At 38.0% G+C, this 23,616-nt stretch overlaps 1 protein-coding gene across 1 annotated transcript in view; it reads left to right on the forward strand.

Annotated features, from left to right (window-relative positions):
* EYS (eyes shut homolog) overlaps positions 1-23,616 on the forward strand; it is a 1,591,614-nt gene that overhangs the window by 167,965 nt on the left and 1,400,033 nt on the right. The window contains exons 9-10 of the mRNA XM_053222617.1: positions 6,237-6,494; positions 6,883-6,885. Coding sequence (XP_053078592.1) covers positions 6,237-6,494; positions 6,883-6,885 — 261 coding nt within the window. The remainder of the gene's footprint in view (positions 1-6,236; positions 6,495-6,882; positions 6,886-23,616) is intronic.

The following is a 23,616-nucleotide window of genomic DNA, read 5'->3' on the forward strand; positions in this document are numbered from 1 at the left end:
AGAATGTCCAGAGTTTTCCAGGAGATAATTTCACACCATAATCTCCTGAATATCCCTTTATGAAATTCCTCAACATACACTCTAGGGGAGTCAGCTTACTCTGCTTTCCACCCATTTCTTACCCCTAATGGATAACTTTCATGCACAAGAGATGAAAAAGGGGGAAGTGAGGGACTAATTTGTTGAGGATGCATACTCACTTCTTCCATTTCCAACCACTCTCCTCTCAGAGATATTTCAGGTGCCTCTTAGCATTGATGAGTTCAATATCAAGCCCTGATCTGAATCAGACTCCTGAGGAAGTCTGACATGCTCTAAGCCATATGAGGTCGCCATGGAACCACCGAGGATCAGGACTCAACACTTTGCTTTGGCCATCGGTCAGGTCCAGGTGGAACCTTTCCACTGTCCATCTCATTTGCACAGTTACACAGCTACTCCAACCTGCTGCCCAGCACCCAGTGCCTTAGAGTTGCAGTTTCATTCCTTATGGAACTACTCGGGCAACTCTGGGAGGTGATCAGGCTCCCCTTCTGTCTCTTAGGGGCAGGTCTGCCAAAAGAACCCAGGTTCTTACCAGTCTAACAGGTGGCACTCCCTGAGCTGGTTCCTGGGCCTCACAGTTTCCTTTGTGCATCCCAGCCTTCACCCAGCCTGCCAGGCTAGTCTCCTACAGTTCACTAGCTTCAGGTGAGGTCGCCTCTCCCAGTGCCCTGAGGTTTGTACCCTGGTGACAAGGGAGGTGAAACACCATTTCTGCCTCCCAGGTGAGCCCCCACGAAATGTAGCATAAGTCAGACACAGAAAGTTGGGACATTGAGGTTTTCTTTGCAGGAAGCAGCTTTATTTTGTGCCAGCACGGGCTCAGCGGGCTAAGACCCAAAAGGCTGAGCCCTGAACACCTAAGGGTAGAGGGAGGGGGGTTGCCTTTTGTCCAATGTTTGCTCCTTTGTCTCCCATTTATGGTAACATACAGTTTGAATAGGTAGTCTATGTTACAGAGTTGAGGAGTGTTGCAAAGGTGCACATAGCCAGGATGCCTTTCCTTGTCTTGAGGTTTATACCATATTCCTTAGGGAGTTCTACCAGGAGAACACATCTCATGTTTATTCTATGTCATTTATAAAGTAAATATCTTTTTAAATTGCTAAAATAAGTATTATTTTCACTTTCTAAACATACAAGTAATTTGTGTTATAGCAATGAATTTTCTGGCTTTCTTTCTGGGACCTTTAAAATAAACTCGTTTCTTTGATGATCTATTTTTTAAATTTTCACATTTTCCATGTAATGCTAAATATAAGCAAAACACTATTTTTCAGTTATAAGCAAAAGTTTTGTTTTAAAGTGTAAAATCTAAAAATATATGATAAAATCAAGTATAGTTTCAAAACCTGTTTCTGTAGTGTTAGGAGGCTTATATAAATACAGCTTTAGGTGACTATGCCACAGAAATATATTTTGATCAGGGTTTTTCTTAAGTTACTTCTGAACCAGGAAGTCTGATGATTATTAATTTCTAAGATTTTTAATGTTTGCTATGATATTGATGACTTTTCTAATTAAAGAACTTGAATGTCTTGTTTTGTGTTTATTTTTAATTTTTGGATATGCCATGAATACTTTTCTGGCTTCCAGGCAAGTTTTGTTACATTTTAGTCTCAGAAAAAAAGAAAAAGAAAAAAAAAGAAAGAAAGGAAACTGAACTGCATATAAATATGGCTTACTGTATGTGTGCATATATGTATGTATTTTTTGTTTATGATTAGTTTTTTAACTACTAAACCGCATTTCTCTAGTTGCTGAATCCTTTTGTCTACTGAATTTATATATACATACACACACACACATATATGTATGTGTATATTAATATGACATATATATGTATAATTAATATAAGACACATATAAGTGTATATGAAATACATATATCAATATAATGCATAACATAATACATATAACATGTATATATGTAAATATATACATATATACATATATGTGTATGTATATATGTGTATATATATATATATTTGTTGTTGTTTGTTTTGTTTTGTTTCTTTTTATTGTGCTCTGGACAGTGTGATAACCTTGTGTCTCTAAACTTTAGAGTAAAATGATATAGAGGTCATTAATGCATTTAAGCAATTCTAAAGTAGGTATCATTGTGTTTTCTGTATCCATGCCAAAAATTAATTATAACAAACTTCATTAAAGGAAGCACTTTTGTATAATTAATTTTCAACTATAGCATGAGTTGAAACTTAGCTAATATATACACAATTATCTTCCACGTGTCTTTTTTTTTTTTTTCTTTTAGGTGCAAACCAATGCATATGTTATGATATAAAGTCAAAGTTTGACTACATTATAGCTGCAGGCTCTATGACTTTTCATGCTTTAATTTCATGTGTCAAACAATAAAAATGTATGCATGTTATATGATTTTGTGCTACCTGGGCCAGATTTTTTATTTTACTTCATTATATCTAAATAGCTTTTTATAGGTCTAACCTTTTTGCATTACTTTTGAAATTATCTTCTAAGACTTGGAATTTCATGAAGCTGTTTATTCAGAACCTTTAAGATGACCTTTCTCTTGAGCATAATTCAATTTTAAAATACATTTGATGGTTATATAGTCAAACAATATTAATGGAGCATCCACTGTGTATAAGGCATATGGATCCTAGTCTTAGCACTTAGGGGAATAAGTACAGTGATGTATTTAATTTCTTCTCTTCCAAGGATACATTTCCCGTTAAAACACTAAATAATGAAAAAATTTAAATCACAGTATTTATAAATGAGACCGTATTTTCAACAGACATGTTTTGCTTTGTTCTTCAATCATATCATTACTTGTTTCAAACTTAAGTATAATTCAAATTGGCTTATTTAATAATAAAGTTAGTAACACATTCATGAAATCTTTTAGTCCAATTTATTTTCTCAAAGTAAAAGTACTATGAAATTATAAGAACACTTAAAAATTATAAATAATATATGTGGCCCATTATAATTTTCCTGACTTTTTTTTACAAAACTGATGTACTTGTCACTGAAAAGCTTTCAATTTAGTAGCAATTTATCTTTGCACTGGGTATCCATATATACATGTATATCAGCATTTAAATTTGTAGTATTAATTGGGATGAAAAATGTTCCAGATACTTGTACAAGACTGGGTGAGTGCTTTAGTAAACTGGAGAAATTTATTTAGGTCAATGATTTTCAAAGAGATGCTTTTGCATTCTGGGGACATTTTGGAAATTTCTAGGGTCATTCTAATATTCAGTATAATTGGTTGAAACAGCTGTCATTTAGCAGGTGAGTGGTGGATAATGAATGTTATAAGTTTTTCAGCGCACAGAATAGTTCCATGAACAACAACAATAAAAAGCATTCCATGGTTTATACCATTTTCAAAAGTCCCAACATATATTAATGTGGATATAAAACTTTTTTTTATAAATATCTGAGCCAGTGTCTTAACTCTATTTTACATACTGACACAAAATATTTTTATAAAATTTTAATAATCGTTGGATTTTCCAGGAATGAAACTTTCATGTTAATCAAGTACATATTATGTTTTATTCAGAAGTTTATTAGAATTTGTTAACCATATTGAAAAATTATATCATTCTACTTGAATTTCTAATAAACTACTATTATCAGTCTCCACTTACAGCTGCCAAGTCCATGTTCAATAACTTTATTTCAAGCAAACATATGCACATATGATATGACTGCTAGCAGACTTGCCTTCCCAGTAATGAACACATGTAATCCTCTTCTATGAGATACAGTACTGATAATTTTACAGATGAGAAAACTAGGGCACAGTAACTTCTAAATAAGTTAGAGAAGAAGAATTAGAACCAGGGTTCCCTTTCCAAGGCCAGTGCTTTGAATATATCAGAGCATCAACTATACTGACTGCCATTAACAATCTCAGTGATCCTTGGCAAATTGCATTAAACGGATAAATTTTTCACAACTACAAGAAGAAAGATTTGAACTAATTGACCTTTAACATTCTTGCTGGATCCAAACACCTACCATCATATAAATTTATGAGTGTAATGACTTAGGTTCAGTAGGTTAATTTTCATTAATAATAACAAGAAAAGTAATTTGACATTGCTCTTCTCAACTCATTGACATGTTTATATGATTATCTTAAGTGCCCTTTGAATAGTTGGCAAAGGATACTTTAAAATCACAACACTTTATTTTAGACCAAAGATTATCTATGTGATTTATGTTTCTTCATCACCTTATGCATCCTTCTTCTGATGCTTTTTATGCATGTATCTACAATATTCAAAGGAATAAATGGGCACATATTATACAGTGTATAATTGTATTAAAATGGCATATCATAATCCACTTTACCTAAGGTGGTGCCTAGCATATAGGGAAGTATATTGAGAAACAAGAATGGATGTTCAGTGTATTTAGGTCAATGCCAGTCATATAGAAAATGCAAACATATATTTATGGAATTAATATAGAAATGAATACTATGAATAAAAACTATTATTAATTAAAACCCACGTCTAGGGGCGCCTGGGTGGCTCAGTCGGTTAGGCGTCCAACTTCGGCTCAGGTCATGATCTCACGCTCCGTGAGTTCAGGCCCCGCGTCGGGCTCTGTGCTGACAGCTCAGAGCCTGGAGCCTGTTTCAGATTCTGTCTCCCTCTCTCTCTGACCCTCCCCCGTTCATGCTCTGTTTCTCTTTGTCTCAAAAATAAATAAATGTTAAAAAAAAATTAAAAAAAATAAAACCCAATTCTCATAGGCATGAGATTAAATACTTCAAACTTGATTTGTGCGTCTCAGCCTATCGATAGTGCTGCTATCGGCTCGTCATGCCTGGGGTGTTTGGCACTCACCCGCCTGCAGCCAATGTCTGGGACACTCACTTCGCCGCTGGGAATGCCAGAGGCCTACAGCACTTGGGCCTATGCTAACTTCTGAGAGCCCTCGCAAGTATTTCCACAGGCCAGTGTTGCTACAGCACTCTCCGGGGTGGTTTTTTATTATTTTATTATTCTTATTATGCACCTCAGCAACAATTATCAGGAAACTTTGAATTTTTTTTTTTTTTTTTTTTTTTTTTTTTTTAACCACCGGTTCTGGCCAGCACAGGGTTCGCTTCTGGGAGAGGTTGCATCTTAGGTAAAGAGAGGGCAGATCTAGAATTGTGGCTTTTTGGGGGAGGAGAGGGTGGTATCTAGGGATTCTTGAGTTCACTATGCTGGTGAATTTAAAACACACCAGTCAGCGGAAATTAAAGCCTGGCGAGGGAAAAGCAGAGTCAGGCAAAAGATCGGTCGTCTAGGTCAACCAGTGCTTTCTAAAAAGGGGAACTTCCGTTGGGGCTTTAGTTGTGTACCTGGCAGTGTGTCTATTCAGGATACATGTCTTTGAAATGAATGCCTTGACAAAAGTTTATTGCAAGCACTTATATTGCAATCAAAGAAGCTAATTGTCAGCAGAAGCTAATTTCTCACACTACAAAACAGTACTGCAAATTTTTACATAAGTCCTGACGAACACAGAGACATTAACCTTGTCATTTAATCTCACCAGAGTTAATGACACTGTCCTAGGTTACATAGAAATTAAAGTGGCAGAACCTGTATTTTGAGTCTGCCTCTGTCTTTCACCAAAGTTATTTTCACTCATTCTGCACAATAAGGCAAAATTAAGTTTGCCAAGTATGGACATTTTCTTTCTTATTTTATTTATTTTGAAGGGGGAGGGGCAGAGAGAGGTAGAGGAAGAATCCCAAGCAGGCTCCACACTCAGCGTGAATCCCTAAGTGGGGTCTATCTCACCTCACTAAGATCATGACCTCAGCTGAAATCAAGTCAGATGCTTAACTGAGTCAGTGACCCAGGATGGATATTTTCTTTTCTTTTCTCTTCTTTTTTTAAGTTTATTTATTTATTTTAAGAGAGAAAGAGAGGGAGAAAGAGAACTCCACGTTGTCAGTGAGGAGCCCGATATACAAACTGCAAGATCATGCATGACCAGAGCCGAAACCAAGAGCTGGATGCTCATCCAACTGAGCCATCCAGGTGCCCAGTATGGACATTTTCCATAAGAATATATAAAAGTGTGCCCACAACCATATTTATTGTATTGCTATCCTGTGTATTTAAGTACATATGGGATAAATATTTAAATTATATGACTAATTGGATTTTGTGTTTTTGCATGTTGCAGATGCAGCTGTTCTCTTGGTTACATGGACCCATTATGTATCCTCAATGCTGAGGATTGCTTAGGAAACCAGAGTACATCAGTGCATGGCCTCTGCTTGGTCCATTTGCACAAGTGCAACGGTGGTCTGCAAAGACATGGAAGAAATGTCTGTGAAATAGAAACCAAAGATTGTAAATCTGTGCCCTGCAAAAATGGAGCAGCCAGTATACATTTAAGTGGCTATTTCTTCTGCAATTGTGTCCCAGGATCTACAGGCAAGTATTTCTGAGAACTCAAATTCTCTACTGGATAATGTTAGCACATTTATTTAATGTATTTCAAATGTAGCTAATGATTAGTACTGTAGGCTGCTTTCTCATTTAGCAAAGTAACAATATCTTCACTTAGAATAATAGGATTGTTTCTTTGGGCAATTACATTGCTGACTACGCAGCCTTGGCTCATGCAAATGAGGCTAAAAAGTCCAGGCTGAACCATAGAGAATATGATATATATGTCAAAGGTCTGTGGAGAAAAACAGGCAGCCATAACCTCCCAATAATTTTGCCTAAACAGCTTCAGTATTGCCCTTCAACCTCCTCTTTGGCTGCCTAAGCATACTGAGTGCTTACATTAAAAATAAAACTTAGTTTCAGTATTTTCTCAGTCAGTTTAATGCTCCATTAGTAAAATTAAAAAACTCCATAAAACCACAAACATACTTTATCTTCTGTAAAGTTATATAGAATGGCATTCACGTTGACTGTGTAGTAATAAGGCATCTTTTGATATAAAAATATCAGAAATTAAGCATTCAAATTTATATTGAGGATTTTATGCTTGGTTGTACATTAAAATAATTGTTAATAATTTCAAAACTTCTTTAGTTTAATTGCTTTATAAAAAGCAGTATGGAGGCCACACAGAAGAAAATAATATTGTCACTTTTAAACCACACCTAATTTTAAGCAAAATAATGAAAAACAGTTTTGTGTAATTTGATATCCCCTTTTATTAAGCAGACCCAACTAAAAATTATTTGGATTTCCATCTTAAAATGAAAAATATTTTCCCTGTTTGATATTTAAAGTAATATCCTGAAGGTTTTGGAGTTAATTTAAAAAGATAAGTTCCAAGAATGGAATTGGTGATGTTATTGGAATAAATGTGTGGCCATCCAGATTAGTTTTTTTTTTTTAAGATGAAAATATATTTGCTGTATAAATTCTGGTAAGCTTGCTAAAAAGTTTGTCTCCTTACTTGACATTTCACATTTCAAACATGTTCTTAGTAAAAATAAAATAACATAAAATGTGCTAGCATTGTTGAAACATAGGTATCTGCCTTAAGGGGAAAAACACATATATACACCTGTTTTGTAAACATAGAATGTCCTCCAAAATTCAGTGAAAATATAATAGTAATCACTAACTAACGTAAAATGGAATAAAGAATGGAATTTAACTCTTCTTAATACTATTACTAAGAGAAAAGGTCCTTTGATATTTGCATATTCTGTGTGTGTATGTACATATGTATATGTATGTGCACACATAGTGAGCATCCTATCATTTTGTGTATCAATATTGTATATTGGCTGTAAATTATATGATCATTAATTATGTATTTTATATATATATGTCATTATATATGTATGATCATTAATTGTGTGTGTGTGTGTGTGTATATATGTATATATATATATATATATAATACAATCTAAATAGTTCAACCACATGTAACACTCACCATTGGTGAGTATTATTAGGAAAGCATGTATCTTCTATGAGGTCTCTCTGTTTCTACTGAATTATAAAGAACTCTGTGGGTTTCCTCATATCCAAATATTCACTTCTACTCTTAAACTCTTCACACAGTGAAATGGGAAGAAACTGATAATTCTAAACTTTCCCAAGGGTACAGAATTAATCCCATTGAAAGAAGAATATTTTGCGAGCAATTTAAAATCAGTACTCCACTTTTTCTCTCCACTCCTTTCTCTCCCTCTGTCTGGCTTCTCCCAGTTGTCAGTTCTCTCTCCCTTCACCTAGATTCTTTATTCAATCTCTTCTCTTCTACCTAGTTCCTTTTCCCTTTATATTTTATTTCTTTTTTCCCTTTCTCCCCTTCCATCTGGTTTCTACCCCTCTCTTTTTTCCCCTTGATCTAGTTTTTCCACCTCCATCTATGAACTCATGTGTTTCCTATAGAAATCTGTAAGGTGTTAGCATACCTTTCATATGAGGGTGATTACCTCCTTTTTTAATCCTGTCATCTTTTTGGGAAATTTTAGCCTTATATGCAAACTTCTAGGTTAAACGTTATCTCTATATGTAGTGTCAGCCCTACCTCAAGTGTTTCTCATTCAGTAATTCTAGGGTTCAGTAGGTGTGGCTGATGCTGATGCTGCTGGTTCACGAACCACACTTTGTGAGAACCACTCTTCTAACCCATTACATTATATTCATGAAGAGCGCTTGTGTGTATATGAAAATGTAAAATTGAGCTTTAAGTATGGGCTGCCATTCAGCATCGCATAAGGAACCTATCTATTCTAATCTTCTGGTGACCACTAACTCCTGGAGTTAAGGTGATGCCATCAAATGGTAAGGCCATATACTTGGGTGGATCTTACATAATTTAAATTTGATTCCAGTGCTATTATCTGAAGTGCCCCAAAGATATATTAAAAAAAATTAATGTTTATTTATTTTTGAGAGAGAGAGGAAGAGAGAGAGAGACAGAGCATGAGCAGGGGAGGGATAGAGAGAGAGGGAGACACAGAATCCAAAGCAGTCTCCAGGCTCTGAGCTGTCAGCATAGAACCAGATGTGGAGTTCGAAACCACTAACTGTGAGATCATGGCCAGAACTGAAGTCAGACGCTTAACTGACTGAGCCACCCAGGTGCCTCAAAGTTCCACAAAGATTTTGAAATGTGAGAGTAATTCCAATGGATTTTTTTCAAGCAGTAGTCTTTTTGCAATTCTCATGTTGTATCTATGATATTTTAGTGATGGAATCAAAATTTTATCTTTTTTTTAGTTAATTTTTTTTCCTTGTCACTTTGACACTTTCAACACTGCTGGTTTCTAAAATGTTTTATAGTCAAAATAAGAGCTCTTCTTACCTAAAATTATCTTTGCCTTTACTTCAAATATTTTGGGTTTCTCCTGCTCTTGACATAAGTAACCAAATTCTCTTTTTCCTCCTCTTCTTGTTGTCTTGATAACAAGAAGAGGCTAGGAAGCTCTTTGATTAGCAAAAGGATCCATGCTGTTCTATACAATTAGGCCCAGCTTTTCCCTATTTAAAATGGGCCTGAGCGAAGCCCTTGATATCCTGCCTTCTTTTCAACAGATTTACATAGTAAGGTCCCCTATCTTAAAAGCAAACTCTTTCTCTGCTATAGGCATAGATTGTAAATTTGACTTACACAGCTCTGTGGTTCTCTACCCTTCCAGATGACAACTTTCTTTACTTTTTAAATCTTAATGACCTTGGCAGTAGAAACATTTTCAAATCCCATGCATTTTTTACACATTGTTAACTTCTAGTCCTATAGAAATTCAAGGGTATGCCTCAACCAAATTTGTGCTTTAGCTGGAACCCAGGTGCCTTTATACACTCTCAAGTATTGATGACTGATTATCAATGTTCTAATATATCGGGTTATTTCTCAGATGGCCTGCCCAGTATGAGGTAGTATGAATACACACATACTTTAGGACTTTGGTGAGTCTGTTCTTACTGACAGACTCATTGGGGTCCACAGAAAGCTCACTTTGTCCCTAATTGTTTTTCTATCGAACCTGGAACTGACAGAAGTCAAAGAATGTTATTAATTTATATATAATCAGGTCATGAAAGTTACTATATCCAGGTGGTTTTGCATCTCATTTTTAAAAATTTTATTTATTTATTTTGAGAGAGAGAGAGAGAGTGAGAGAGCTAGCAGGGGAAGGGCAGAGAGAGGCTGAAAGGCAAAGGAAATGAAAGCAAACATAAACTATTGGGACCTCAGCAAGGCAAAAGGCTTCTTCGCAGCAAAGGAAACAATCAACAAAGTAAAAGGCAGCCTACAGAATGGGAGAAGATATGTGCAAATGACATATCTGATAAAGGGGTTAGTATGCAAAATCTGTAAGAATTTATCAAACAACACCCCAAAAAAACAAACAACACAGTTAAGAAATGGGCAGAACACATGAATAGATACTTTTCTAAAGAAGGCATCCAGATGGCGAACAGGTACATGAAAAGATGCTAAACATCACTCATCATCAGGGAAATACAAATCAAAACCACAATGATATACCACCTTATACCTTTCAGAATGGCTGAAATTAACAACATAAGAAACAACAGGTGTTGGTGAGGAAGTGGAGAGAGAAGAACCCTTTTGAGGACAAAAGTAATGAATGTTGGATTCATATGACTCCTCTGCCCGTACTGGCTTAGAATATAATTTTTTTAGAGTAGTGCTTGGATATTTGGAATAATGTAATTTACGTATATTCTTTAAAATTTATTTTTCTTGAGGCACCTGGGTGGCACAGTCAGTTAAGTATCTGACTCTTGATCTTGGTTCAGGTCTTGATCTCACAGTTCGGGAGTTTGAACTCCACATTGGGCTCTGCACTGATGGTGCAGAGCTGGCTTGAGATTCAGTCTCTCCTTCTCTCTGTCCCTCCTCCACTTAAAATAAATAAATACTTTTTTTTAATATAAAATTTAGTTTTCTGTGGCTTACATATAAATTGGGGATAAGAATAATCTCAGGACATATTTAGGTGCTACCTCAGGTGTAACATGTTCAAATGTTTGAAAGTTCTGTTGAAGAAGAAAAATGTTTCAGTCTGTACGCCCAGCTTCCATATGGTTTTAATGTGTAGCAAAATATTGGATTCACTTCCCTATATGTTTTCATAGATATAAACATACACATGTGCATATATAAATATGTACATATATATATACACACACACGCAATATAAGAGTCCCTGTGACAATTGCTTTTTAATAATTTCCAACTAGTTCTAAAATTTTGCTTTTTTAATTTGAGGTATGTTATTTAGCATATATTCCAAAATCTTCAGTTTATCTTGTAATTCATGTTTTTATAGATTAACACAATTTCTTATAAAACACTTATTTCTGGGATGTTCCTTTCTCTAATATTACCTTTGCCTTTGTCTTTCATTTGGACATTTTAGTCCATTTATATTTAATGTAATTGTTTTGTATTTGGATTTAAAGGTATCCCTACATTATTTGTTTTCCATTTGTTTCAGTTTTTCTATGTTACATTTGTTTCTCCTTTCCTATATTCTTATGCATGGGTTAAGTATTTCCTCATTCTATTTCCCCCTCTATTAATTTGATGTTTATGTATACTTTTACTACTTTTAGAGGCCTACCCTACAGATTACAACATTTTTAATTAGTTTAACATTTTATTTATTTTTTAATGTTTACTTATTTTGAGGGATAGAGAAAGAGCCTGTGTAAGTGGGGAAGGGTCAGAGAGAAAAGGAGAGAGAGAATCCCAAGCAGGCTCCACTCTGTCAGCATAGAGCCCAATGTAGGGTTCAATCTCACTAACTGTGAGAGCATGACCCAAGCCAAAAATCAAGAGTCAGATTCTTAACTGACTGAACCACCCAGATGCCCCTAGTTTAACATGTTTCAATATTTTTAATATAAATTAGTACTTGTACCACATTCCAGAGAATGCATAGTCCTGACACACTTTTAGCACATTTAATTCCTCCAGATATGTGCATATTTTTGAATTTGTTGTTTTACATATTCTTAAAACTACATAAGATGTTATTATTTTATATAGGCAATATTTATTTAGATTTACCCACATTTTTCTCTTTTTTTGTGTTTATTTCCTTCCTATATCTCCAGGCTTTCAATAGCTTTCTCTTACCATATATATGACAATCACCATTTAGCATATCCTTTTAAGCATTTCTGCTGTGATAAATTCTCCATTTTTTGTTTGTCTGAATATAATTTTATTTCATATTGATACTGAAAAGATATTTTATAATAGGTCAATAAATGAGTTAAATGAATGAAGGGACGGTAACTACATATCAAATGTCTTGGTAGTGATGTATTTTAAAGATGTACCTCTTTGGTGAAGTATATATGTGTATATATATGTATGTGTATGTATTGTTATGGAATCAGGCTGGATTGCTGATGGAAAAAACCAAGAGGCACTTGGAGATCTATTGTGGATCAGAGTTTTATTTTACACCAGTGGGTTTAGAGGAGATCCCTCTCCAGAGATCTGAGTCACAAGCACAAGCATGGGGGACAATTTATTGTCCGTTACTTCCACATTCTGCATTAGTAGTAATTTGGCATGTATGGCGAGCAAGGCAGGAAGAAGAACCCGGAAGAGGAGTCTCGAAGCTAGGGACTAGAGCTTAGGTTAGTCCCATGGGCCATTTTATGGTGCGTAACTTTACTTATTTTCCCAACATTCCCTCCTTTGATGCCTTTTTTAAAAATCTTTTTTAGTAGGCATCACCCTTTAGCTCTAGGGTTTGGTACCCTTGGAGGGCTAAGATACGTGTTGCAGTTTGCCGAGCAATGGTGTTTACAGTGAAGCATACCAGAGTGTTTAGGATACAGGGGCTGATGGTCACAAGTAAAATTATGGAAAGAAGGGGTCCTGCCAGGGCAGGGAGCTAGGATGTGGGGCAGCCTCTATTAATCCAATAGTAAGGAACAAGATCAGGGTTATGACACTGGTAAGGGGCAAGGGTTGGCAGAGTTGCATCTGAGCCTCCGGACTTGGTCCACACGCTGATTCCTCAAGCTTCTGCCATGTGGGCTAGCCAGCTTCTAGGGTGTGGCTGGAGCAGGGCTGAAGATCTCAGGGGCTGGCATCATTTTGAGGGTCAGTTTTTTCCCAGGTGCGTGAGCTGGTGATATTCTTTGACCAGGTGTTTTTCCATAGATGACGGGACAAAGATGTGTCTGTTTGGCATGACCCACTGTCCTTTTTGTTTATTGTGCCCTCTTTTGTTGAGACCCAGTTTCTTCCCTTTTTTGTGTAAAGGGGCAGAAGGGCATCCCTTGGGGGCACCAGGGTCATGGTGTAGGTGGGAGCTTTGCCTGGGTCTTCACAGGTGGCAGCTCTGGCTGTTTTGTCAGCCAGGCGATTTCCTTGAATTATGGGGTCATTTCCCTTCTGGTGCCCCTTACAGCGCAGGATAGCTACTTTGTCTGGCAGCCATATGGCCTCAAGGAGTTCTAGTATTTCTTCCTTATTTTTGATAGTCTTTCCTACAGCAGTAAGGAGGCCTCTTTCTTTATAGATGGCCCTGTGTACATGCACGGTAGCAAAGGTGTACTGAGAGTATAGATGTTGACTCCTTTGCTCTCGCTGTGGATGAGGCCTCAGGTTAGGGCGTATAGTTCAGCTCATTGTGCTAACCATCCTTCTGATAATGCCTTGGCTTCTAAAACTTTGGTAGTTGGGGTTATTGCATATTCTGCTTTTTGGGTGCCCTCCTGTAAATAACTACTCCTGTCGCTGAACAGGGTGATCTCCTTGTTTTCTATAGCCTGGTCTTAGAGGTCCAGGCGACTGGCATAGATTTTACCTGTTACTTCAGAACAGTCATGGTCAGGTTCCCCTTCTTCCATGGGAAGGAAAGTGGCTGGATTTAGTGTCCTTACTGTTTTGAAAGTGTTCCTTGGGTTTTCACAGAGAAGACCTTGATATTTTGTCAACCGAGAGCTGGAGAGGAAACGCTATCCCTGTGTGTTCCTGAGGAACATGACCAAGTGTGGGACCTTAACATTAAGTTTTTGTCCCAGTGTAAGTTTGTCCACCTCCTTGATGAGCAGGACTGTGGCCGCTAGCTCCCTAAGACACGGTGGCCACCCTTCAGGCACATAATCAAGCTTTTTTGACAAGTAGCTTACTGGCTATTGCCAGGGCCTTATGGTCTGAGTGAGGACTATGAGGGCTATTTTATCTTTTTCATGTACAAAGAGGTTAAAGGGTTTCTCTAAGTCAGGTAAGCCCAGAGCTGGGGGTCACCCCAGAGCGAACTTTATTTCTGTGAAAGCAGCCCTTGCTTCCTCAGTCCAGGCGGGGGGCTCCCAGTCTGACCACCCTCCCCTCCCAGGTCATAAATGGGCCTTGCTATGGCTGAGAATCTGGGAATCCAAATGCGACAGAACCCTGCAGCCCCAAAGAATTCACGCAAACCTCATTTTGTTTGGGGCCGCAGCAGTGTGATGGCAACCTTTTTCCTTTCCAGTCCTAATTCTCTTTTTCCTTGTGTGAGGAGGAAGCCCAGTATCAGACCTGCTGTTGGCAAATCTGTGCCTTTTTCCAAGAGTCCTGGTAACCAGAGTCAGACAGGAGTTGAAGGAGGGTTTTTTGCCTCTTATACAATTCTCTTGGGTGTCACTGGCAAGGAGGAGGTCATCTACATATTGAAGGAGGACATATCCTGTAGTTTCTCTCAGAAATTTGGTGAGGTCTGCAGCCAGCACTACCCCAAAGAGAATCGATAAGTTTTTGAATCCTTGGGGAAGTCGTGTCCAGGTTAACTGCATCTGGCACCCCGTAAAGGCTTCAGTCCATTGAAAGGCAAACACTAGTTGACTTTGAGGAGTTAGGCGGAGGCAGAAGAAGACATCCTTTAGGTCTGGGCATGTAAACTATCTGGCCGACCCTGGAATTTGACTGATGGGGGTGTACGGGTTTGGAACCCCTGGGTGTAGGGCAACCATCACTTTGTTAATGGCCCTCAAATCCTGAACTGGCCAGTATTCTCCTCCTGGCTTCTTGACTGGCAAGAGTGGGATATTCCAAGCTGATTCGTATTCAGTTAGGACACCTGCTTCTTTGAGCTTGGTCAGGTGCTCCTGGATGCCCATTCTAGCCTCGAGTGGAAGGGAGTACTGCCTCTGTCTTTGGGTTTGGGCTCCGGGGATCAGATCAACAATGATGGGGGTCCAATTCTGGCTAATCCAGGCACGTTATCTTCAGCCCATACAGAGGGGAAAGCAAGCCTGAATTCTGATGGAATACAGGGTTGGGTTTGGGCACAGAATAGTCTCCATTCCTCTTCCCTTGGTGTGGTAATTGCCAAGACTAGCATTTCCTTCTGCCTCGGGTTTAATTGGAGACTGGTATGTCCAGTGGGTTCAAAAGTCATTTGGGCCCCAAGTTTGGAAAGTACATCTCAGCCCAGGAGAGGAATTGGGCAGTCAGGCAAGTAGAGGAACTCATGCTGGACCTTGTGACCCCCAAGTTCACATTGTTGAGCTTGGTAGAAGGGTTGTTGTATCGCCTGCGTCCCAGTAGCCCAAGTATGGTTGTTCTCTTTTGGCTAAAAGGGACCACCAGGGAAGTGACAACCAAATGTTCAGCCCCGGTGTCAACCATAAAAGTTACTGTCTGACCCCCCCCCCCCACTTTAATTTAGACTTTGGGCTCATGGGGGCCAAGAGAGAAAGAGCCCGGTCCCCTTCAGTCCAGTTCTATCTCGGCCAGACCAATAAGGTCCCCTTCTCAAGGTTCTTCTCCATATTGCCTGGGTTTTGGGTGCCCCTTCCGATTCAGGGACTCATTCTTCCGGTGTCCCTTTTCTTTGCAGTAGGCACATAGGTGTTTTGCTAAGGGGGCTCTGGGCTTTCCCCCCTTTGGCGGTTGAAGCTTCCTGTCTTTGCATTGTCCTTTTCTTTCAGTGCTGCTGCGAGAAGGGTGATCCTCTTCTTCAGTCTTTTTTTCAGCTTCCCTCTAGGCTGTGACTTCCCTGTTCATGAAAACTTTATTGGCGACCTCTATCAACTGAGTGATATTCATCCCAGCAAAACCCTCTAGCTTTTGGAGTTTTCTCCTGATGTCTGGAGTGGCCTGGGCCACAAAGGAGGTATTTACCATTAGTTGACTTTCTAGTGCCTTGGGGCCAAATGGGATGTATACCCAGTATCCCTCACATAGTCTTTCATAGTAGTCTCCAGGAGACTCCCCAGGTTGCTGACTGACTGATGATATTTTAGTCATGTTCACGGGCTTTTGGGCTCCAGTTCGAATTCCCTAAAGGAGAGCCTCTTGGTACCAATGGATGTGAGCCTGTCCTTCTTCTGTGGTGAAGTCTCATGTCAGGCATTCTTTAGGCACCGCAGCTCGAGCCCAGGCAGCAGGATCATTGATCCCTGGCAGTGTGTGGTCTTCTAGGTACTGTCGTGTTTCCCTCATTACCCTCCTTCTTTCTTCTGTATTAAACAGGGTACAGAGTAACTGTTGGCAATCTTCCCAACTTGGTCGGTGTGTCTGGAAGAGGGACTCCATCAAGTCGACCATTGCTTGTGGCTTTTCAGGGTGTGATAGGGTGTTGTGTTTCCAGTTAAGGAAGTCAGTTGTAGAGAAGGGCTAATAATACATTATGGAATGGCTGGGCTGGGCTGTTCCATCCTCATTCTGTCTTTCAGGTTCTGTCATCTCCCTTACTGGCATTTGGAGAGCACCAGGTCCAGGTATGGGGCGCAGTCTGGCTGCTAACCCTGGTGCGAGAGGATTCTCCAGGTCCAGGGGTGGAGGAGAGATGGACAGTGGAGGAGTTTCAGGCCCCTGTGCAGGGAGTGTGGGGGGTTTGGGCCTCGGTGAGTAAGGTGGAGGAAAGGCAGGGTCTTCCTCTGGGTCTCCTTCGGGTCTCTGGGTGAGGTGTCTAAAACCTTTGCCTGACTCTGCTTGTTATGGATGAATCACACCCCGGTGGGGGATTTGGGGCCATTTCAAGCCAGGGGTCGATATATGGAAATTGGTCAGGTTGATGTGGGTTTCCAGTGACTACTCGCCAAACCTGCTGGACCACTTGGACATCTAATGTTCCGAGGGCCATCCTACATTGAACATGGGCCATTGTAGTTCATAAAAGGTCCTTAACTTCCCGGGTGTCATTTTCGTACCAACTATGGTAACTATGCTTGAGAATTCCTTTTTGAAGTTCTTAAGCATGACCTTGAGGATCATGGGCTTACTCTGTTTTGACCCAATTAATCCTTTTCCCATGTCCAGTGTCGCCCAGACAGACAAGGTGGGGGGTATCCTCTCAGAGGAGAGGATCAATCAGATGCTCCACTGGTCTCGTTCCTGGGGGAACTTTAGCTGAGGCTTGTCATAGAGGACTCAGCTTTGTGACTTGAAATCGGTGTCTGTTCTGAAGCCGCCCAGGACTTAGACTGTATGCCTTTCACCACGACACAGGTGATCCCACACAGACTCGGTAGACTTTTGGGGACCTTAAGGGTGCCCGTCTGTGGAGCCACAGATTTGAACTTGATAGGCAAGCCAGGCCGAGTCACACATTCACACACACATACACACCAGAGGTTATTACATTGCCTCCCATAGAATTCCTACCTGTGAGACCTCTGAGGTCTCCGGGGAGTGATCAGGTCCCCCTTCCAGCTCTCTGGGGCCCCAGGCGTTACCAGTATCTGATGTCAGGTCCAGGTCCTCACCTGCCAAGTCTCCTTGAGTCCAGTGGGAACTGTGGAGTGGCGGGCCTGAGAGACCAAATGGGAGACTGCCAATGCTTCTTTCTGTACTGCCTTGCCGTTTTACCAGAGTGGTGGCAACAATGGGCCATAGAAATTGGGTTTCCCAGTCAGGGAACCAAATATGTTACGTAACCAGCCTGGATAGCTGCCGGAAAAACCAAGTGGCACTCAGTGATCTTGGTGGATTGGAGTTTTATTTTACACCAGCAGGCTCAGAGGAGATCCCTCTCCAGAGATCTGAGTTCCGAGCGCAAGCTTGGGGGACAATTTATCCTCTGTTATTTCTGCATTCCGCATGAGTAGTAATTTGGTGCTTGCAGCAAGTGGGGCAGGAAGAAGAACCTGGAAGAGGAGTTTCTAAGCTAGGGACTACAGTTTAGGTTAGTCCCCTTGGCCATCTTAAGGTGCATAACTTTACTTATTTTCCCAACAGTATATATCTGCCATCTATATATCTATGATGTGATATTGCCTGTCGTATAATATTTCTTACTCCTATTTATCAGTTCTTTTCTAAAGCACATCATAGCATTTAGCAAAAGTTCAGACAACTGAGACACCAACTATTTCACACAAGTCATGCCACAACTTGAGCCACTCATTCTAGGTCTTTACTTACAAAATTCTCGCATATACAAGGTTGAGGCTTATATACACTTATTATATTCTGAAGAACAGGAAATGGATATGAGATAAAAATGTTTAACAAATTAAGAAATTCAAATATTTTAATGTAATTATTCTGCCACAAAAATTCCTTTTGTTAAGCAATTAATATACATTTAGTCTTGTTATTAATATACTGTTCTATTAGTGTCTGGTTGAAATACTGCTGAAATCAAGGGAATTATCACGTGGATTATATTTCTGCCCTCATTGATTCTTAGGCTTTGAGCTTATGGAAGACTCATCTAACCAAATAGCAGACAGGAGCCATAGGCACATATTTGAGAGGTAATATTAAAGAAAAGGCTGTGGGAAAGAGGACAGTTCTTCAACCTGAAAGATTCTTATTCTGTCCCTTGTGAGTTTGTATTTAAACTTCTTCAAAAGCAGAAACGATGAGACTTTTAAAATGGCAAAGGAATTTCAATCTCATTGAAAGTAGTGTTTGTCATTACAATTAGGCGGCAGTTTTTTAGCTTTAGTTCAACACCTTTTCTTTCATATTCTGATTTCATTCTAAATTGTGGTTTCCCCCAAATTCATTAAAATGCAAAAGATATGCAAAACAATGTTTGCATAATTATAAAATAATTTACTAAATGTTGCATTTCAGGAAGAAAAAGGTTATGTGCAGGAATTTAATTAGCGGTCTGGCAACACAAAATATTCGACAATGGTTCTAATTGTAAGCGCATCTGGGATTTTCTCCAAAAGAACTAGATTTCTAAAGGTCAAACATTTATATTAAAGTATTATAAAATGACCGTCTAGTAATATGGAAGATGAGCAGCTTTTCATCAGAAGTAGTACAAATTAACTTCCCCAGGGAAATGACCCAATATATTCATCTTACACAAGAGATACTTGTATTGATATATTTACCATTTATGCTGAGCTCATTTTTAAACTATGGAGTATTGCAAAGCAAATGACAGTAAACATGTAAGCATGAATATCACCTATTCTGGGCCAAAGTAGCTAAAGGAGAATTAAGTTTTGCTCCTGTTTCAGCTAGAGACAATAATCTTTATAAAGCACCTACTTCTTTTTCTGTTTTTCTCTTACATAGGTTGATATTCCATCTTCCTTGTGTCTGTTTGTCCCACATCACTGTTATGAAAAATATTGAATGGTTGTTGAATTTCCTGAGAAAAATCCAGTATGTTAATAGAAAGTGGTAATACTACTAGAGTATAAGAGTCCTTTAGCTATTCTAGGCTTCACTCAATTTCTTTTTTTTTTTTTTTTTTGCGTTTTCCCATTGAAGTTAAAAAACCACCAGTAAACTAGCTAACAAACTAGCAGCCATCCAGACAATAATCACAGCAGAAAACAAAATGACAAAACCCTGTTAGTTGTTTTTAACAGGGTTAAATTTTTGATTCTTGCATCAAATGTCAAGAATCCAAGGACCACAAAAATTTAAATTTCAATTTGAATCTACACACCATAAATAAATATCAGCATGTTACTGATAGCTTATTTTGATTTACTATTAACAACCAAAGCATTTTTAGTTCTTTCAAAGAAAGACTTATTAACACTCAGGTAGAATGTGTTTTTTTTTTTTTTTTTTTTTTTGGTTTCATTTCATTGAATCTTAAGTACATGGACAATATAGTTTGATAAAGACATCATATGTTAAGTCTTGAATATATATGTATATTTTCAGATATGTGTATATTTTCATGGGTTTCTAGGTCCTTATTCTTAATTTAAGAGATATAGAAATTCTAATTTTAATTCAATCAAGAATCTAACTTGGTGGGTAGTCAATAATTTTGCCTGTGGGCTTAGAGAGTATAATATTTGAAGGACAAATGAGGTGAAGCTGAGTTTTTTTAAAGCCTCATGAAGTGCAAGGTACTCACAAGCAAGAAATAACAAGTGACAGCAGGACATGTTTACATTTGGCAGAGATTGAGATAATATATAAGGGCCAAATTGTTAATTTCAAAGTGTGATACATGCATACTGTATCATAATTTTAATTCATAAACAACTGAGTAATAATAGAATGAGAGTAAATAAAAAAAGAAATTGAAATAAACATGTTTTATTGTATACAGGTATAGGTATGGAAATAACATTGTTCAAATTGGAATTAATTTACTGTCTGTAACATCTAACTTCATATTTTCTGTGTTTATAATATTCAATAAGCTTAGTAAAGAAGTGACTGGGGAGAAAATTCGGAGCAGGTCAGAAATTCCTTTTCATTCCCTGGTTACCTTCTCTGTTAGCCACAGCAACCTCATGATGAGTACAAGCCACAGCCATCAGTGACATCATCATCCAGAATATTGATACAAGATGTGTTAAGTTCCAACAATAGCTGGGCAATTTTTCTTCCTGAGTTTTCTGCATACTGTTATAGGTTAAATTATATAGTTCTCAAATTCCATTCTCTTTTCATCAGGAACTGAATTACTTCTGCACTCACAATTCAACTTGGTATGCCAGTAATATTCTGGATTTGAATATTTACAGAATTTCCTGTTACTTAATAATTTTTCTATGGGTAGGCATTACATAGTTTTTTGTATTTTTGTATTTTTCTAATTTCTCTGAAAAGTTCCTTCTGCTGCTACATATATAAACAAGCTTCCAAGTGCCACAGAAGGAAAGTACTTCTCCAGAATGATCGGTTTTTGTTTTTGTTTTTGTTTTTTGTTTTTTGAATAGAAGATAACATAGATTTTGTTGCTGTCAGGGCATTTCTTAAGAGATTTCTAATCTGCACAAGCTTCAGAACTGCTGACTAAATCTAAAAAGTATTATAAAATAGCAGCCAAAAATGCAGCAGAGGAATGTTTTTTTTGTATTTGTCAGAAAATGATATGACTTCTCTATCTTGTTATTTTGGTTATAACTTAAAGGTAATCCTGGGCTGATCTCACAAATATGCAAATGATGATTTTTAATTTAAATTCTGTGAAAAATAAAAATGGACAAATTAGACATAGTAAAAATAGCAATAAAATAATTGCAAAGTTATATTTTAGAGATTTAAGCCATAAAATGTATCAGAAAATGACATAGACATTAAATCCAATTTTCCATTTCTTGTTTTAAAATTTAACATTTATATTGTATTTTTAGGAAAGGTATCTAAGGACCTATAATACCTTTCAAACTACTGTTATATATAGTAGTTACATAGGAATGTTGAGTTTCACTATTTGTTTTTGAAACATTTTTCTTTCAAGTGAGTACATTAATGTTAGTGAAACCTTTAAACAGGAAAAAAAAAAAGGTTGACAGTAATCTATGTGAAATCAGAAAATATGGCAGAGAACACTAAACCCAGTTCACTCAGACCTAAAACCTAGCCAGAAAACATCAAATGCCCATGAGTATACACATGTAAAAAAGAGAAGAAATTTAGCCTGCTTTTCAAGATAATATCTCACTATATTTTCATTTAATAGGAATAGAATTCCTGTATGACTACTTAATATAATATCTAATAGCTCACTATATGAATGCTACACAATTAAATGTAAATTAACAAAATATGTTTTGATAAGCTATAGAATAATCCAAGTTTATTGCTTCATAAAGTCTATCAATGTTAGTCTGTTAGGTCTGTTAGTCTGTTAGGTCAATGCCCTAACAAAATAAAGCATTACATATTGATCTATCTATCCAGTTTTCTACCAACCCATCTATGTTTTCATAAATGTATTTATTTAGTTTGATACAAGGTATCAAATAAGGTCATAGGGATTAATTAGTAAATTTGTACTTTTTATATGTATACACCAAATATGAATTATGAATGGAAATATATTGGCAAAAACCAAGCTGGATATAACTGTAGGCTGAGATATTTTCAAAAAAGTATAGTTAATTTTTCACTATATCATTGGTGATGCTAATCATAATAGACCCTAACTTTATCAACTTTAGTAGACTTATAAGCACATATAAAATTTCAGTTTTTAAACTGTTATTTGTTGTTGAGATTATATTAATAAGTTTGTCATGACCCAACTTAATGTTCCTTCCACCATCATCCCACAACTTTAATATCTAAATCTATATATGTTCCCTGAATTTCTGTGTGTATAAGTTAGAAAATTTAAGTACTTCTTTTGGAGTATAATGAGTTGTACTTTCCACCTCACCTTTAGGGGCCTGCTGGGATTTGAGTTTAGTTATAGTCCTAGAAGCAAAGAGGGGTTTTAAGTGTGGGTCCTGAGAAGAATCAGCATTGACATGGGCAGCAGCTGCCTCAAGTGAGTCCATTACTGTTTCCTCAGGCAATGCAGGGTTAATTTCCTAAGAAGGGAGTGGAGAGGCCCGTGACACTGACAGTAAAGAGGCTGCTTCCACCTCTGGGGAGGTCGTCACCTGGAGGTCTCGTCCACTGCGAAAGAAGAGTCATCAAATTGAGGGATTTGGTGTACCCAGCTCAATCAAGTTCTTACCATACATCCATATTTCCACTCAGGATCCCATTCCTTTCCAGTTAATGTCCTTCCTTTAACAGTAGACATGCTGTGAGCCTTGGAGTTGAAATTGTGTTGTAATTCAGCTACTCAAAGGATGAGGTTCTACATTTGATTTTCAGCAGTCTTAGCTCTGTAGTTAAGAGGACAAACAGGTCACCTGCAAAGCACAAAGAGAAATGTTCAGATCATTTATGTAACATTTGATTTGGGCATTTGTCGTAGATTCTGGGTCTGAAGCTCTCCCTTTGTTTAGCAAGAGAGCGGGACGCAGGATGAAAGGTGAGACATGGCTAATGTCCAAGAAAAGACAAGAGCCCCGAATAAGGGTCCTTGCCCCATTTTTATTAGGATAAGAAGGCTTACAAACATGGTGATGGATGTGGACAAAGAGACAATGAAACTGTGTATTAACTTGGGGACGTGAGGAAAACGGGGTCTTGAAGACATTTGGGGTTAGGGGTTTGGGTTAATACAAAACAAAATCCTGGCACTGGTGGTTGGGCGGAAGGTTGTTTACAGAAGACATGAGGCACCACCTCTGTTTGTCTTAGCTAGCCTAGAGGATGAGACAGGTAGGACAGGTGACCTCAGAGTTAACAAGGCACCTTTCTTATGTTAATCATCTCCTCTCTAGCCAACTTCTCCCTGCAGCTCAGAGCAGCAGTTTATAGCCCAGTTTACCTATTTACCTAACTTGGTCCTTCCGTCCTGTGAAAGCAGTTTTCT

Source organism: Acinonyx jubatus, chromosome B2 (assembly GCF_027475565.1).
Source record: "Acinonyx jubatus isolate Ajub_Pintada_27869175 chromosome B2, VMU_Ajub_asm_v1.0, whole genome shotgun sequence".
Lineage (NCBI taxonomy): Eukaryota > Metazoa > Chordata > Mammalia > Carnivora > Felidae > Acinonyx > Acinonyx jubatus.